At 50.7% G+C, this 16,768-nt stretch overlaps 2 protein-coding genes across 8 annotated transcripts in view; one reads left to right on the plus strand and one right to left on the minus strand.

Annotated features, from left to right (window-relative positions):
- SLC35E2B (solute carrier family 35 member E2B) overlaps window positions 1-5,731 on the minus strand; it is a 12,886-nt gene extending 7,155 nt beyond the window's left edge. For 2 of the 4 annotated variants that reach the window (XR_013226893.1, XM_077312613.1), the window contains exons 1-3: window positions 4,130-4,273; window positions 925-1,416; window positions 262-397 (exon numbers count right to left, since the gene is read on the minus strand). Coding sequence is in view for 3 of the 4 variants with exons in the window: in XM_077312613.1 (XP_077168728.1) it covers window positions 262-397; window positions 925-1,246 (458 nt within the window). In the remaining variant the exon portion in view is untranslated. Of the gene's footprint in view, window positions 1-261; window positions 398-924; window positions 1,417-3,464; window positions 3,918-4,129; window positions 4,274-5,543 lie in introns of those variants that run through there. The other 2 variants (XM_077312615.1, XM_077312614.1) reach the window with 2 other exon arrangements.
- Window positions 5,469-16,767, plus strand: LOC143824852 (uncharacterized). 4 transcript variants are annotated; one of them, XR_013226895.1, is made up of 10 exons: window positions 5,469-5,632; window positions 7,645-7,765; window positions 8,152-8,305; window positions 10,626-10,771; window positions 11,284-11,460; window positions 11,946-12,062; window positions 12,301-12,387; window positions 13,274-13,421; window positions 14,075-14,196; window positions 16,513-16,767. XR_013226895.1 is itself a non-coding variant. In XM_077312619.1 (9 exons), the coding sequence occupies exons 1-9, from the start codon at window positions 5,613-5,615 to the stop codon at window positions 14,104-14,106; spliced, it is 1,002 nt and encodes a 333-aa protein (XP_077168734.1). In that variant the 5' UTR covers window positions 5,469-5,612; the 3' UTR covers window positions 14,107-16,170. The 4 variants fall into 4 exon arrangements, 2 of the variants coding, with proteins under 2 accessions (XP_077168734.1, XP_077168735.1); XR_013226894.1 differs by lacking the exon at window positions 16,513-16,767 and adding an exon at window positions 15,525-16,170; XM_077312619.1 differs by lacking the exon at window positions 16,513-16,767 and having other exon boundaries at window positions 14,075-16,170.
- The last annotated feature ends 1 nt before the right edge of the window (window position 16,768 follows it).

Here is a 16,768-nt window from a genome sequence, read left to right on the forward strand (position 1 = left end):
ATCGGCGAGGGAGAGGGATGGAACATTATTTGTGTGCACACAGAGTCTTTCTCTTTCCGCTCTGCGTGCCAAACGTCTCTGCTCCCAGGTCCCTGGCTGGTAGCAGGTGTTGAGAAAGCCATTCCTCATTCAGCTGCCTCAGAGAACGTTGGAAGGCCCTCCCTGGGTTCCCCACACAAAATCCCCAGGTATTTCCAAGCCGGAAGCCCTAGTAACAGTCCCTCTGGGGTGGCAGGGGGGCGGAAGCATCCAAGCTCTTACCTCATGAGCCCGACAAACAGCATGATCATGATAAAATTTGGAGGGTAGACCAGGCGCGTTTTGTGCTGATACAAGCAGCAGGGGACGAACATCTTCACGCAGCCGATGAAGGTGGTGGAGAGCATTTGGACGGCACCTGAGAGAGTTGGAGAGAAGCAGCCGCATCAGAGGAGGACTTCAAGCGGATTGTGGCCGCTTGCATACAGAGGACATTTGCCAGTTGTATTCCTGACCCCGACAGCACCCAGGGTTCGTGAGGCCTTCGGAAGCAGCCAGAGCTGGTGTGGAGAGGTGGGCTAGGATCCTGGGAGACCCTGGGTTCTAATTGCCACTTCTATCCCGGAAGCCTGCTTGGCGAAGAAGAGCCCCGCTGGATCGGACCAGAGGTCCATCTAGTCCAGAATCCTGTCTCTCATAGTGGTCTCAGGCCCCTCCCAAACACTCACCCTGGCCTACCCCACAGGGTTGTTGTCTGTGGATAAAAGGGAGAAGGGGAGAACAGTGTTCCGCACCACTTTTGAGGAAATGGGGACAGGAATAAAGGCAAAAATGCAAGCATAAATCACTTTGCCGTTTGCAATCCTTACAGCATCTCTAGAACTGATTTCCCCTTCTCCACGTTCCCTTCGGGGACTCGCAAAACAGGTTAAGAACCGCAATTACCCAGCATGCTCGGCTCGCCCTCCAGCAGTGAAAGGATATATTTATTCAGGAAAAGAGTGCAAAAGCTGAAGAAGAACCACAAGCTGAGGTAGACGAGCGCGTGGGAGTTCCAGATGCCCAAATCCGACTCGATCACAGTGGTTTCGGTGATGGTGATCTTCAGGACGTTCTCTTCCGGCACGCTGTCGCTCCGGGAGATGACGAACTTCTCACTCCGGTGGTGGAAAAGGGGGCCCAGCTGGAACAGCCCTTTGCTTTTGGGCTTCTCCTCCAGAAGGGGCGGGACGGCCACGGCACCATCTTCCAGAGCCTGACCGGCCATCTTGAGGCCTGGAACGCCGTCTGGACCCAACGACCATGGGGCAAAGGCAGCTCTCAGCGAGGAGGGAACAACTCTTCAACTCTGGCAGGGTGGGCCCTGGAGGTCCTCTTTGTTTGTGGGGGACGTCAGGCCCTTACGCCAAAGAGGAATTCCATTTCCCACACGGAGAACTGTGTTCAAAAAGGAAAACCAGAGAAAGAAATAAAACACAGCTGTGGCCCGGACAGGATGCGACATCGAAGTGCTATGAGTGGAATGTGTGATTTAGACTTAGGCTGAAAAAAGAAGCCACCAGGAGGAAGAAGAGAAGAGTTGGGTTTGAATCTCTCTTTTCACTACCCGAAGGAATCTCCAATCACCTTCCCTTCTTCTCCTCACAACAGACACCTCGGGAGCTAGGTGGGGCTGAGAGAACTCTGACAGAACCGCTTTGGGAGAACAGATCTATCAGGACTGTGACTAGCCCGAGTTGGGCGCCCTTTGGCTAGTCACTGTTCTTGCAGAGCAGTTCTCTTAGAGCTCTCTCAGCCCCACCTAGCTATTCTGGGGAGAAGAAGGGAAAGGTGCTTGTAAACGGGTTTGGGAAGTGAAATGCAAGGTATAAAAACCAACTCTTCTTCTTCTACCAAGCCTTAAAGAAATGCAGAAGTACCTAAGTGGCATGTTAAAGGGCAGACAAATCCCCCCCACACATGATGTCACCCCACTGATCCACCTTCTCCCTTAGATATTTTTGTGGCGAATTCAGGGACTCAACTTCCAGTCATGCTGCTTGTCCCCAGATATGCCATTCTGGGACACAGTTCGTAAGGTTCTCAAAGGCTGTGGGAAATACAGCAAGCAGATAAAAGGATTCAAGTACCAAATACACAGATAAGCATGCAAGAATACCCAAGAGCTTTTTTTTAAAAAAAAAGCAGAAATCTTTAAGAAGGGGGGGGGATTAAAAACAGCAAAAGATATGGTAAACCCCAATATCACACAGGATTCATGAAGTCATTAATCATTGTCAAACAAACAGGACTAGCTGCGTCGCTCGACCATAAGAGAGGGTAAACATAAAACCCAGCTGTGAAATACATACATGCACATTAAACAGCAACCCGTCTGGGAGACCCAGGTTCGAATCCCAGTTCCATCGCAAAGCTCCCTGAGCGGGCGACCTCGGCTCCCTTACACTTTGCCTGCCTTCCCTCGCAGGACCGTTGTGTGGCTCGAATGAGCAGGCGAGCAGATCGATCCAGACTATAAAGCTCCCATTTGAAGCCTCTTTGCGGGCAAGCTACAGCATCCCGGCGAGAGATGGAGCCGCCAGACAAACCAATTAAGCGATTGGGTTATGAAATATTTACGTCTAACATCGCCAGCTGCCTTAAGCCTGCTGCCTTAAGCCCTTTAATCAGTTGATTGACCTTCTCAATTGGCTTTAAGAGGAGCACGACGGGCCAGCCCGTGTCTCCGTGCCACGTCTTAAGAACACTCTCTCTGTCTGCCAGAAATGCACACATGTTTATGTATGGTTTAAAGAATGCTGAAAAGGACGTGGAATGCTGGAAAGAAAAAGAAAGAAAGAAAGAAAGAAAGAAAGAAAGAAAGAAAGAAAGAAAGAAAGAAAGCTCTGTCTCTCAGGCTAACCTACCCCACAGGGTTGTTGTTGGGATACTAAGCCTCTGAATCCCAGGACCACCAAGCAACAACAGGGGAAGGTCTCGACATCCATGCCCTATTGTTGACCTTCCAGAGGAACTGTTCGGTGCACCCTGTGTGAGACAGGATGCTGGACTAGATGGACCCTTACTGGTCTGATCCAGCAGGGCCCTTTTGTTGTTCTAATAAAGGCCTTGTTCTCTGTGCGCTGTTGATGGCTCTCCAGAGGAGCTGGTTGGCCACTCTATGAGAAAGGATGCTGGACTAGATGGACCCTTTCTGGTCTGATCCAGCAGGGTTCTTCTGATGTTCTTAGGAAGGCCTCGGCCTCTCTGCCCTGTAGCTGGCCCTCCAGAGGAACTGGTTGGCCCCTGTGTGAGACAGGAGGCTGGAATGGATGGACCACTGTCCTGATCCAGCAGGGCTCTTCTGATGTTCTAAGGAAAGCCCCAGCATCTAACCCCTGTGGCTGGCCCTCCTGTGTGAGACAGGAGGCTGGATGGGATGGACCCCTGGCCTGACCCAGCAGGGCTCTTCTGAGGTTCTTAATCCAAGAGGGAAAGGCCATTACCTCAACATATGGAAAGGGATCTGGCTGGAAATCAGCCGGGAAAGGACTCCAAACCAGACAGATCCAGATTAGATCCGGCAAAGCCGTTCCCCAAGGCATTTTCATCACCAACTGTGCAAGCCCCTTCGAGGCAGAATCCTCATTTCGAAAGGCAGAAGAGGCGAAGTCGCATCCATCTCATGCCTGGATGGAAACAGCTCCCCGGAGCCATCGGGAGCCCGGCAAGGCGACGGGGCCCGACGGTCCGCTCCCGCCCACCTTTATAGGCTCGCAAACAGGATCGCGTCGCGAACCCGCAGTCTCCGCCGACGCCCGGGGATGAACGTCAACCCGTGACAACTTAACCCGCCGCCCGAGCAAAGGTCGGGTGCTGCAAAACACGATCCGGGCTCGCCGCCAAAGGACAGTGAGGCGCACGCCTGGAGACGGACCCCCTTCAGCGCAAGGCTGGCCCCGGGCGCAGGTTCGATTCTAGCCGGGGTTCAACCCTAATCTGCAAAAATGCAAAGATGGGGCTCGGCGCTGCACCCGTTTCTAGGGGCTTCCCCCCCCCCCCGGCCTTCCCCTCGCATGCACGAATGCAGGCTTGGTCTCTTGCGGGAGAGCCCCTTGGCTTGCACGCCCACCCACCCACCCCCGGTCCCTCTCGCCCCCGACACACCCACCTGCCTCTTCCCCCGCGCGGCTGTCTCCCTGCCCAGCCATGTTCGCGGCCACCGTCGCCCACGAGCCGAGCGCTCCTCCCCCGCCCGGGCGGAGCAAAGGCAGGAAAGCGGCCACCCCCTTCCCTAGGGGGGGAGGAGGAGGAGGAGGGGTGGTGGTGGGTGGGCTGGAGGCAATTGTGCCCCGTGGATGGCCCTCCCCTCTCTTCCCCTGGCTCCTCCCCCGCTTCTCCAGGGCTTTCCCAAGCTAGAGTTGGCAACCCGAGTTGGTCCCGAGTCGTCCCGCTGAGCCGTCCCTCGAAAGTTCTTCTAGTTCAGCGGAGGCGCCCAGCCCGTTGCCAACAGGCCTGGCCCGGGAGGGAGAGGGGGAGCCCGCCTCTGTAGCGGATTGCAGAGGGGACCCGGCAAGTTCCTAGTCCGCATGAAGGATGGAGGGCTCCCCTGACTCCTCCTTCAGCCGTAGCATCCAGACGGATAGGAATGGAGGTCCGGGGGGGAGGCCGCGTGGGAAGACCCGGAGTCTCATTCTGCATTTGGAAAAAGCACTTTAGCAGTGACCGAACCTTTGAGAGCAACGAGGTTTTTATTCTGGGTAGAAGCTTTCGTCTGCAGGCACGCTTCTTCATGCACAAGGAGGCTATATGCAAAAATTGGGGTGTGTGGGACAGGTGAAGAGCTCCGCACACCACCAAAGAGTGAGGTTGCCAGCCTCCAGGTGGGGCCTGGAGAGCTCCCGGCATTGCTTCGTTTCCTTCATTGGGGTTGCCCTATTTTGCAAAGGGCAAAAGAGCCCCCGTTTCCCGACTGACTGCTTCAAATGAAGTCGGAGCCCAGCGGCCCCTTGAAGACCAGCTTAGTTTTATAAGCGTTGGTGTGCATGCAGATTTCTGGAGGCTGCACGCACTGGAAAGCTTACAGCCGGAATACAACGTTGTGGGTCTTCAAGATGCCAGTGGACAAAGCCAAGCCAAGGGACTCAAAGCGCCACCAGCTCAAAAAAAAAAAAAAGGGGGGGGTAACTATTGGGACTATAGAGTTAGAAAGGTAGAGTGACTCCCATGGACAAGCCAGGCCGAAGCACTCGTGTGGGATATCCACACGGAACGGTGATACGGCCTCTGCGGTTTATGCTATCTCTATGAATGCGGCCCGCGGTCCCACGGACTACAATTCCCGTGCGCCCCGGCCAGCACGTGCTGGCACAGGGGCTCATGGGAATTGTGGTCCGTGGAAATCAGGAGCCACTTCCATCTCAAGGCGTGGGACTCGAAACGTGGGTGTTTTCGTGATAGAGACGTTGCCGCCTAGAGCGCCCCCAGAGAAGGCACGACAAAATGGCGGCTTTTTGGAAGTCGTGCACGGACCGGCCGCTCTGGCCCTCCCGATCTCGGTGGTTCGCAGTTCGTCGGAAGTGTACCTCCAATCCGGAAGTGGAGCTGGTTCCCGCCCGCTCGCCCGCTGAGCCATGTAAGCAACCGTCGTCACCATGGAACCACCTGATACCAGGTAGCGGCTGCCTTGAGCCTCGCGGGGACCCGTAGGCAGGGGGTGGAGGGAGGAGCTGGTTGGCTGTTAGGGTGAGTTCTCTCTCCGGTCCGCTCTCACAGGCGTGCGTCCGAGCCTGCAGAGACCCCATCTTAGTGGCCGGAGGAGGGGGGAAGGCTCTGCTCTGCATGGGACGTCACCGTGGCGTCACGCCCCGGTTGTGACGTCATCGCGCCCGCCTTTTGTTCCCCCGCCCTGCATCATTTCCGGTTAAATGGCGTCATAGTCACCGGAACTAGGAGTGAAGCTTTCTGAGATGGACACTTTAAAACATTTAAGAAACTAAGGAGCCCTCCAGATTAAAAAAGAAATCAATATTAAAGACTGCAGGTGTTTGATGTCATTGTGAGAAGCTGCTGAATCCCACAGGTTGATACTTAGGACTCAACAGTGATTCTGGCTTCCTTTTCCACTGCAGGGATTAAATGAAGGGAGCCAAGGGACGTTGCTACTTCTTGTGTTCGTAAAGGTTCATTGTTGAACTTTGCTTGGAAATGTCACAATATGCTTTCTGTTGGCATTTAAAGCCTCTGTTTATTGTGCCCCCCCCTCCAGTACATGCAGCAATAATTCATGGACCACAGTACTTTTCATCAGTTTCCTGAAGTGTATCATCTAATGTTAGTAATAATCTGCCTATGATGGACGCCTTGCAGGCAGCTGTGGTCTGTAGTTCATGAATGTTTGTGCCATAAAATCTACAATGTTCTTATTTTAAAATCCTCAGAAAAGTTATCCATTCCCTCCTTACTTATTAGGTCCATTGGAAGAAAATTAGTTTCTAAACTAGGATTTAACTGCCACACGTAATGCATGTTCTTTTTGTAAAAGCATGCTGTATTTCTCAAAATATTTCATTTTACTCATATGCAAATAGATGCTGATGTGTTAGATTAATCAGTCATCTATAATTCTAATTAAGATTTCTTTCAGAGGAGGATATTACCAAATGTTGCCACGTTGAATTTGTCATCCCTCTCTTCCATTTTCCATGACATATTCTCATAACCCTTTCTCTATGCCACCTCAATTCCAGAATTCTGTATTCTCTACATTTCAAAAAAAGATCTCAAAACTAACCAGGCAGAGAGTCAATATTTATTTATTGAATAATATAATAATAATTTTTATATTTAACCAGCCCTTCCAGTGTTGCTCAGGATGGGTAACAACATGAAAACAACAAACAAAAGTTAAAACATTGAAAATCTTACTGATGCCTCCAGTTAAAATTTCCAGATGGGGCTTTTTGGTATAGGACAGGGGTAGTCAACCTGTGGTCCTCCAGATGTCCTTGGACTACAATTCCCATGAGCCCCTGCCAGCATTTGCTGGCAGGGGCTCATGGGAATTGTAGTCCAAGGACATCTGGAGGACCACAGGTTGACTACCCCTGGTATAGGAGACAATCTTCCAACCTCCCCCACAGCAATGAAGCCAGTACTTTGATAGGATCTCACTTTTATAGCAGAACATTACAGTTAACAAACCTTCCCGGTCTGTTCTGCTTCAGATGGTTAATTGTTCAGGAAAGTGGTTTGCAGAGCAACTGGAAGAATTCCACATGTGTGTGGGGGGGTGTTGATACATAAACACAGACATATAGGGTCTTACTAAACTCAATCATAATGAATTCTGTCAAATAGCTCCTGTCCCTTCAAGAATCATTGGAGCTCTGTAGGATTATCCTTTCAAGCAAGACATTTAAAAAATGCTCCAAAGTGTAAAGTCCATCCCTTGTCAACGTCACTTGCCCTTGAGGAACAGGTGACATCAACAGGAAAGGTCCATGGGCTGACCTGTAATGAAAAGCAGGGGATAAACCAAGATGCTAGTGAAACATGCTAGTCCTGCATTCTGCAGTGGGTTGGACTAGATGACCCTGGAGGTCCCTTCCAACTCTATGAGTCTATGATTCTCTGAAACGTTTACATCTCACTGGCTTTTAACTCCAGCCATTTTTCCCTTGCCAGGGTTCTCCTTTCCCCACCGGAGGAGACACACGCCCCTCCACTGCTAAATGAGACCCTAGACCCTCCCTTGCCTAACTTAACACCAAGACATCAAGAGCTTATCCCTACACCATGCGGACCTGTAAGTACTCGGATCTTTTGCTTGCTGGGTTACAAGCTCTGGGTTGGAAAACACATCGAGATGTAGTGGATGAAGTGTCGGGAGGGGAGGGACCTCTGCAGTATATAATGCCATAGAGTCTGATCTCCAAAGGAACTGTTTTCCTCCAGGGAAGCGGACCCAGATCATCCGGAGATCAGTTGTAATAGTGGGAGATCCCAAGGTGTCACCAGGAGATTGAGAAAATCTACAAAAAATAGGAAAGAATGTTGATCAGCGGTGGCCAAATTGCAGCTGTCCAGATGCCCATGGACTACAATTACCATGAGCCTCTGCCAGCAAGAGAGCTTTTTATTTATTTAATTAATGTATAGCCCGCCCCTATCGGCCCTGCCCTCTCATTGCAGATCAAGCCATGGTCAGAGCTGTCCTCTCCCATCAAGATCTACTTCTGCGTCACCATTATCTCGCTGCTGAGTGTCATTGGCTTAACCGTGGAGAATCTAGTCCAGCAGAAGCACGAAGACTTCACCGTCTCTCTCATCCAGCTCATCGGCGTCGGTAAGAAACAATTTGGAAAGAAGCCGGGGCGGAAGGTTGAGGGACTGTGGGCTGTCTTGCTATGTATAGTTCATACCATCCGTCGCTGTAAGCAGGTTTCTATGGTGTGATTTTTGCATTTCAGGTCACACATTCTATTATACAATCGGATAATTGCACAGTGTTCATGGGGGGGGGGGAGAAACCTGGGCTCAAATGCCCATTAATGGAGTTTACCCACTGGGTGATCTTTCAGCCCCTAATCCAGCTCACAGGGTTGTACATTGCCTGGAAGAAGGGCAGGGAAAAAATCGAAATAGATAAATTGCACAGTCTGATTTCCTGGATATCCTTTTCTCCCTACCCCACCTAAACCACAGCAAACATATTGAGTTATTTCACTGCCTATTTCACTGTTTCCTTCGAGCCGTTAATTGCCTTTGGTGGGGGGGGGGGAATCTTGACAGGCTCCTAATTTGTTGGTGCCGCCCTTCCCAAGGAGCTCATCATGCAGCAGGGTCAGATCCTGGCTGGTGCACAACAGGAACAGCAAGCCAAGAAGCGGAGGAGGCCCCATTCATTAGCTGACCTTTGCATCCTTCCAAATCCTGACATATTTACAAATTGCCTTTCCAGATATCTGACGTCCAGGTCTGATTCCAGGAAGAGTACAAATTCCTCTAGGTAGAAAAAAACCCAAAACCCTCACGCCTGGAGCAGAGGAGAGAACAGGCAGGCTGTTTTACTCAGGCTGAGACTTGTCATTTGGTAGTATGGAATTTGGCCTGGTTTACGTAGGTCCAGGAATGAAGTGGCAGAGCCCTGAGGTGGCCCAACTTCTGACCGCAGGGGGAGCACCACCTTTTGGAAGGGACCATCCAGGCCATCTAGTCCAACCCCCTGCTCAAGGCAGGATCAGGGTCAAGCATCCAGGATAAGTCATTGCTTGAAGACATCCAGTGAGGGTCTCTGCTCCAGAGGGTCTCTGCTGTGGGGAGAGGAAGGGAAGGCTAGCGCAAGCCGCTTGGAGACTCCTGCTGGTAGAGAAATGTGGAATAAAGAAACCATTCTCCTCTTCTTCCCAGCAGTTTCCTGAGGCCTGTTGGCAGGTTGCTCAGTGCCACCAAGCAGAGTTGCCAGATGGATTTTCAGCTGATCTCCAGATGACAGAGATCAGTTCCCCTGGGGACAAAGGCTGTTTTGCAGAGTGGAGGCTATGCCATTATCCCTCACTGATGTCCCAACTCTGGGTTGGGAAACACCTGGGTATTTGGGGGGGAGGGACCGGAGGAGGGCAGGGCTTGGGAAAGGGAGGGACTTCAGTGAGGTATAATACCATAGAGTCCATCTCCCACAGTGGCCATTTTCTCCAGGTGAACTCATAAAATAAATTTTCTCCAGGTGAATTCATAAAATAAATAAATAAATAATAAAATAAATCTCTGTTGACAAACCCACCCCAGGGACTAGAATCCTGGTTTCTCTTTCCTAAACAGAAAGCCAGGAGTCACCGGTGGGCGAATGCTCCCCACCCCTCGCTTGCTGATCTCCCAAGGTGCCGCGTGAGACGGCCACAGCTGCCAGCCGCAGCAAGAGACAGCCCGGACCACAACCATAAATTTAAAAAAGATATCTCGGCCCCAAGTGCTCAAGGCGCTTCCCCATCACAACGGGAAAGAACACAGAGTCTCGCGTCTCGCCGCTTAAACATTACCCAGGCTAAATATTAATTACGTTCAACAACGATTAGATCTGGACGCGATCTGATTTTGGCACGGCCGCGGAAGGAAAGCATTGCCTGTTCTTATCCTCTGAAGCCAGGAGTCATTTTTTCTGGATGATGGACAACCGTTGTCAGGAAAGGAGAAGAAGCAGATCGGCTGGATAAACAGACCGTAACTCTCTGGAGCATTTTGGGCCAGACCCAAGGGCTTGTGGGAGTCAAACGCAGAGGTCGAATTCTCCCCCCCCCCCAAAAAAAAAAAAATCCAGGTATTTCCCAACCCAGAGCAAGCAATCCTAAAAGTAGCATCTTCCCAGAATTGGGGAGTAGGAAGAATGATTGCATACTCCCTGTGTCATTGAGATAAGTCAAAATTTATTACGCGGTCAGAGACCAGCACCCAATCATCAAAAGTTTAAATGAGTGTTAGAAAAACTTAGCAAACTCTGTTTAAAAGAATAAAGCCGTAAGGTAAGCATGCCCTCGAGATGAAAGAAACACAATAAATCCAGGTAGACCCCCTGAGAATGAAGCAATACCTGGGTTGACGTCAGTGGCGAACTTCCCACTCAGCTCCTCTCTGGCATCTCCCTGACGGATCGGTTTCTTCTTTGGCAGTCTTCTGTATCTACTACATGAGCCGTGGGATCCTCCAGGAGAACCGCCAAGAGCTGATGGTCTTCATCCTCTCCATCTTTCTGGTCATGCTGCGCTCCGTCATCAACTTCACGGTTCTCTCTACTGAGCAAAAGCCACAGTTGATTGTGAGTATCGCAGGTCATCTGTTAGAACGGGGAGGGAAATTTAAAGCAAACAAATAAACACAAAAACTCAGGTCTTTTCAGGTTGCAGGAAGTCATGACCACAGAGTCCCTAGTGGTTCCTAGAACAACCTGGAAGTGATAAGGGTAACTCTAGCCATCACCAAAGACTCTCTGGTAATGGCATCAATTCTAGAGCAACCCAGACGCGATGATATTACACCAGCAGAACACTCTAGCTCTCGCCCAGAAATTCAGTGGAAACCATAGAGTTTTGGGGGCTTGTGCTAGAACATCACCATGTTGTGATGCTGGTGCTGGTACTGCCGCCTTGCACCAAAAGTGCCATCATTGCACAGCGATGAAAATTGCTGCCCTCTCTGCAGTAAGAAGCCCCTTTTTCATCCGCTCTGGCCCAGTCGAGGAGCCCGAGTGGCTGTTCATCAGGAAGGGGAGCCATGGGGATGAGTGACGGACTGTGACGGCTACCCAATCTGCTTCTGCTTCCCTGCCAGGCCCGCTTTGTTCTGATCCTCTTGGTCGGCGCCTTTGACATCATCTGTGCTGTTATCCTCATTCAAACCGAGAGCATGATGGCCTTCCGGGTGGGCGGGGCCCTGGAGAGCCTGCAGGCCCAGTACTTCATGCTGAACCTCTGCTTTTCCATGCTGACCTTCGACCTTCAGGCCCAGGTAAGCACAAGCCTCAAAGCCTTGCTCCCTAGAAACCGCAGCAAGAGAGTATCCTGCTCTGTGCAAGAAACATCAACAGCGTTTATTGACCACAAGGTTATAGATGTTGCTTTATCTCTGGGGCTGTGATGCTCTGTCTGGAGTTCTGGCCCCACTGGTGGACCTCCTGATGGACCCTGGGTTTCGGCCACAGTGTGTCAAGGTGTATTGGACTGGATGGGCCATTGGCCTGATCCAACCGGGCTTCTCTGGTGTTCTTCTGTTGCTTGATCCCCTCTGCTATGCAAAAGCTGTAGCATCCTTTATCCCGTATAAAGGATATTGCCTTTCCTGCTTTAGATTGCTGCTGTTTAAGACCCTGGTATAATTCCTGGAACAATCAGAAAAGCGAACATCAGCTAGGGTGTTACTTTTGACTATAGCAAAGGGGTGGTGAGCTTTATACACATTTGGGGCTTCTTTGACCTCTGCCCTGTCCTTTCCAGCTCTGTTTATGTGTCCTGCTGCTCAAAACCCTCCAGAAAATCTCCCTTCTGCACATCATCTTCATGGCTGCCGGGATTCTCTGGGCTTCCCTGAAAGTCACCTGCGGCATCATTGCTGTGAGTGTCGTCCTAAGCAGCTTTAGGACTGTTAGAAATGATGGTCTGTGCTTCCGCTAAAGTAGAAATGGGAAGTCAGTGGCCCGAGGGCTGGATCCAGTATCTAGGGCAATCGTAACTTTTTTATAGCTGAGAAACCCCTGAAACTTTTAAGAAACCCCAGAAGGTGCCACTTTCTCCGTAGTATCATCAGCCTGGCCGTTCAGTGATACCTGCCTTTCATTTTCTCCCCCCGCAGATATTAAAAGAGTTAAAGCCTTTCGCTTGGGTTTTCCTGGGTCAGAATTTACCCGAAGTGGCTTATCTCGCCTACCTGCTCTACACGGTAAGTCATGCCAAGGGGTTTGTTGATCCAAAGAGGAGGAGGCAGGAAATGCCTCGGTTTTCGAGGCGCTGCCCACAGCCTCCTGCCGTAGCTGCGTTTGCACAGGTGTGTTCGTCGGAGGCTGCCAGATCGCAGAAGGAAAGCCCTTGGACACTACAGGGTGTCTCCGTATCTACCCCGCTTATGTCAGCTGACTCTTTAATGGTATGGAGAGGCGGGGCATCATCCACCCTTACCTTTCAGCTCGGTCTTAAGAGCAGTGTTTTAAGGCAACTCTCGAGCTGTTCCAGGATCATGGCTTCAGATCCACGCTCCGGTTTTATGCAGTGCCCACTGGAAACAGAGAAGGATACAAAGGTTTTAGTTCCATGCTCCTACTTATGCAGTGAGCATTGGCAGCCATCCAGGGAACGGTCACGTCTCCAAAATGCTGCCCCCAAAACAATGTCAGAGAGCTCCAGGTTTTTATCTCCCAAGCAAGGCAAAACAGAGGATTCGGTCACAACAACCGGGCCTTGCAACGGCATTGGAGAGATTTTTTTGAAAACGGCCATCGGCTGGAGAAGAACTGGAGAGAACAGGGGCTGCCTCATCAGGGAGGTTAGTTCCCTTGCCAGAAGAGAACTTGAATCAGGAAGAAAACACAGAGTAGTTCAGCAGAGGAGTAGTTTGGCTGCCTAAGGAGGTGGGGACCTCCCCCTCACTGGTGGTCTTCAAGCAGTGGCTGGATAGATCCTTATCCTGGATGCTTGAGGCTGCTCCTCCATTGAGCAGCGGGTGGGACTAGATGGCCCCTTCTGACTGGTTCTGTGATTCCGCCTCATTCCAAAGTGTCCTTAGGAATGAACTGCTTCTCATGACAAATGCCACCTCTGCCTGTTTTCAGGTTATCCGGACATGGGGCCAGGGATCTTCCTACACGCTGGAAGCTGCCGTGGTTACAGGCTCCTGCATCTCCGTGGCCATCAAAGGCGTTCTGTTCTGGGCACTCTTCCACGTGTACCGCAGTTTCGGGCACGGCTTGAGAGAGCGGAGTAAGTACCTGCCGAAAGACCCTGCAACCCTACTCGCACCGGATCGGGGCCGTTCATTATGTTCTTCCTTTGTGGCCGGTCCCAAACCACGCTTTCAAAAAGCGCTGCATACACTGGCAATTTTTTTGGCCTGTGCATGGTCTTGCGGGGTCGCTTTAGCATTGGAGGACAAGCAGGCAGCGCTGCGATAAAGGATGGTAAGATGACTCCCTGCTGGTCTGAGAGCCAGTTTGGTGTAGTGGTTAGGAGTGCGAACTTCTAATCTGGCAAGCCAGGTTCGATTCTGCAGTCTCCTACATGCAGCCAGCTGGGTGACCTTGGGCTCATCATGGCACTGATAAAACTGTTCTGACCGAGCAGTGATATCAGGGCTCTCTCAGCCTCACCCACCTCACAGGGGGTCTGTTGTGGGGAGAGGAAAGTTGGTTCTTTGAGCTTCCTTTGGGTAGAGAAAAGCCTCATATAAGAACCAACTCTTCTTCTTCTGTAAATTGCTTTTTCGGAAACCCCAAGTAAATTCTCAGTCATCAGACAGGACTATCCTGCAGGCCAGACTGAAGATGGCTGAGGTGGGGGGCTTTGTTGGTCAGTTTTTAACTTTTTAGGATGTCTTCTAATTTGCCCGTGAATGATTTTATCTCCGTCCTGTGCAGTGTTCTCTTCCTATGGAAGGATCGATTCCTGAAGCACAGCTCCACCTCACACCAGGACGATGCAGTGCTCTTATAGAGTGGCATTGTGGCCTGGAAGCTTCCCTGGCCGATGACCGGAGAAGGTGAGGACCCCCCCCCCCATGGAGCAGATCGCTGAAGAAGGGGGGGCCCCTAGTGAACATGTGATTCCAGGCATCCGCTAGGCCTGCCTTACAGCCGGGACACTCGATCGACCTGCTGGGCGTCACAAGGCCAAGTGGTTCACGCTTTTGACTCCTCCACGCTGCTCCCTGCCTCCGCTGCTACACCCAGCTTAAACCGAGCTGCAACAATAACCATTCGGTGTGGTTTGGGTCGTAAGAATGACCCAAATGTGGGTCGTTCTTCCTTCCCTGCCATGCTTCCCTACTAATTATGTAGGCCTGGGCATTGGGACTTCAGCAGGGTCAGGGATGGGGAGAACCCGCTCTTTGCCTCCACCCGTTTCAAAAGTATTCTTCTCGCAGTCTGGAGCTCAAAGCCTCTTTCCCCTTCTTCACATGGCCCAATAGCAGCTCAGCACCAGGGCAACCTGCAAAGACCTCTTCCGGATGAACGAACGCACACAGAGTCCTGCATTTCAGATACCAAACCGGGCGATGGGACCGTGGACTTGAACAAAGGCCTATATATTTTTTTATTTGTGTACCTCTCCGCATGAAACCTCCACCAACAGAGACCCCCCCCCCCCAAACTCTGAAAAAAACCATGGGGAATTGATATTAGGGGGTGGGTTTGAACATAAGGTGGCTTATTGTATGATTTTACTCCCTATGGTTTTATGTCGCTAACCACCCTGAGCTGATAGGATGGGGCGATATACAAATAAAATATTTATTATTATTTTTAAAACCCACCCCTCCCAACTTGACAGGGCAAGCTGCATTTGTTTGCTACCAGGCATGCCGATCCTACTGCACTGGGATCAGGATCCTTCGGTTCCACCTACAGAAAGAGGTGTTTTCTCATGTTTTTGTCACACCCGTGGCTCCTTACAGGACTACCTTGGTGTGGATTAGTTATAGATTGGGCAAGGAGGCACTCACTGGGAGCCAGTGTCGCATAGTGGTGGAGAGTGGTGGCTTCTAGTTTGGCAAGCAGGGCTCGATTCCCCACTCCCTTGGGCTCCTCACAGTCCTGATAGTGCTGTTCTCACAGGGCAGTCCTATCAGAGCTCTCAGTCCCGCCTACCTCGCGGTGTCCGTTGCAAGGAGAGGACGGTAAGGAGGTTGTAAACTGGAGACTCCTTTGGGTAGTGAAAAGTGGGGTATAAAAAACAACTCCTGCTGCCCTTATGAAACAAGCCTTGCAGGATGCAATTTCTGTCACTTCCTTTCCTGTTTATATTCCTTTTGGTAGGATGGGCTCAGAGTCCCATTGGTCTATCCTTTTTTCTTTTCAACTCTTCCAGGCGGATCCACTGCAGGGCTCTCTGGATCCTGATATTCTCTCAGCCTGGTCTGCTCCTAGCCAGCCTTGTCCCCACATCTGGAACAGATAGCGGTTTCTCAGTCTTGGCCCCGTTTTGTTTTACACCACAATCGTCCGAGAGCCCGTTGAGTATTTAAAGTCAACATCGCCAAAGCAGCCCAGGTTTTACCTCTCAGGAGCAGCTTGTACTTTTCTCCTGTTTTGTGGAAACATCGCATTTCAGTCCGGGTGCTTCAGCATCTGTGCATTTCCGTGGTTTACAGCTTCTGTCCTGGAATGGCTTATCCAAGCTCGCCACCGGCCATGCTGACAACTCTTCCAGCTCCCTGAAGAAACAGCTACAAACTTGCCTCTCCTCATAGCATGGCTTCCGTCTTGCTAAATCTAAATAGCCTTTAAACCTCAGCCTCCCAACGCCCGGTCTTCTCTCTGCTCCGCTCGTTTTTCTCCGGCTTTTTCAAAGCGGTCTGCCTCTCCCCACAACTCTTAACCAACGTGCCCATTTCACAGGAGGGGTTTTCTTTCCGTCGAATGTGTCGACTACCGAAATCTCAACGCTTTTGTTATTTTATCAAGAGGGTTTTTGTTACCAGCCTTGTATTTTTTCAATAAAGTGTCAATTGCAACAGTTGGCTGTTTGTTTTGGGACCGTGACAGCGGCGAAGAACTTTTAAAAAATGCTGGAATCCTTCCCAAGAGGCCCGCATGATATAGCACGAAAGAAGTGGAGACTGTCAGTCCAAAAAGCATGATTGCAGTCACAAAATGTTTTGCCAAAGCATCTGGTGCTCTGGCATTCGGGAGATGCAATTTACATACTCTTCCCTTGCATAAATCACAGCTGAATCGTAGAATGAGGTTTAGTCATTAGACCTGCTGGAAGATATTAATGTAATTTTTTGACGTGATATCTCTCTTTCACAGCCTCTCCATTTGATGCAAATTTCCCCTCCCTTATTCTCTCCCAGACATGAACAGACGGAGCTTTGCGGAACTATAAATTCTGAAGAGCAAACAAAAGTGTGATGAATTGTAATGAGGCTTCCAGGAATGGTAACATTTAAGTTGGGGGAAAATGTTCTTATCTCCGTGAAGGATCTGGCTGTAACTATTCAGTTCAAAACAGCAGTAGAGTGAAGTTTCGGTGAGCAGCCAAGTTCAGCATGAATAGTGGGATGTATTGAATCGACTTCATCCAGCAAAAGAATAATAAGGGAAGGTCTC

Source organism: Paroedura picta, chromosome 15, assembly GCF_049243985.1.
Source record: "Paroedura picta isolate Pp20150507F chromosome 15, Ppicta_v3.0, whole genome shotgun sequence".
NCBI classification, from domain to species: domain Eukaryota; kingdom Metazoa; phylum Chordata; class Lepidosauria; order Squamata; family Gekkonidae; genus Paroedura; species Paroedura picta.